This window comes from Octopus bimaculoides, chromosome 30, assembly GCF_001194135.2.
Source record: "Octopus bimaculoides isolate UCB-OBI-ISO-001 chromosome 30, ASM119413v2, whole genome shotgun sequence".
Taxonomy (NCBI): domain Eukaryota; kingdom Metazoa; phylum Mollusca; class Cephalopoda; order Octopoda; family Octopodidae; genus Octopus; species Octopus bimaculoides.
This window is the reverse complement of record NC_069010.1, coordinates 4,134,154-4,134,897: the sequence shown is the minus strand read 5'-3', so window position 1 is coordinate 4,134,897 and position 744 is coordinate 4,134,154. Positions and strand designations below refer to the sequence as shown.

Below are 744 nucleotides of genomic sequence, written 5' to 3'. Positions count from 1 at the left end.
TCTTTGGTCGGCCCGAGGCTATATAGTAGAAGACACTTGCCCAAGGTGCAACGCAGTGGGGACTGAACCCGGAACCATGTGGTTGGTAAGCAAGCTACTTACCACAACCACTCCTACGCCTACGACGGGCTTCTTCCAGTTTCCGTCTACCAAATCCACTCACAAGTCTTTGGTCGGCCCGAGGCTATATAGTAGAAGACACTTGCCCAAGGTGCAATGCAGTGGGGACTGAACCCAGAACCATGTGGTTGGTAAGCAAGCAAGCTACTTACCACACAGCCACTCCTGCGCCTGTTATAAACACTTTTTTTGTGGCTAAATCTTTTACACGGGTTTATTCTTTCTTTTGTGTTTCAGAAAATGTGGCGAGAACAACCGGATGAATTCAAGAGGACCGTGAGCAAGTGTGTTCGGAAGAGTCAAGAGGATTTCAATGACTAAAACAGATTTTCTAATTGATTCATTTTAATTAAAAATAAGGTTGGTCTATTTATTAATTACTCTTCTTGTCTTTTTTTGTTTCGTTACAGCTCAGTTTTACTGGTCCTGAAAGATTTATCGATCAAACATGTTCCAACTGTGACCATCCTGTCTTTTTATTTTTAGACATAGTGTATCTAGGACTACATTATCTAATGTGTCCTTCCTTGTTTCTGTTGTTTAACCCCAGGTCAGTCCTGATCTAGCAGACTTATGATCACAGATGTTCCAACTGTGACCATCCTGTCTTTTATTCAGACATAG

General features: G+C 42.2%; 1 protein-coding gene across 1 annotated transcript in view; it reads left to right on the top strand.

Moving 5' to 3' along the window:
• The window catches only part of LOC106882705 (ubiquitin-conjugating enzyme E2 G1), an 8,792-nt gene that overhangs the window by 5,109 nt on the left and 2,939 nt on the right, over window positions 1-744 (top strand). Inside the window, exon 3 of the mRNA XM_014933469.2 lies at window positions 358-480. Coding sequence (XP_014788955.1) covers window positions 358-441 — 84 coding nt within the window. The 3' untranslated portion in view covers window positions 442-480. The remainder of the gene's footprint in view (window positions 1-357; window positions 481-744) is intronic.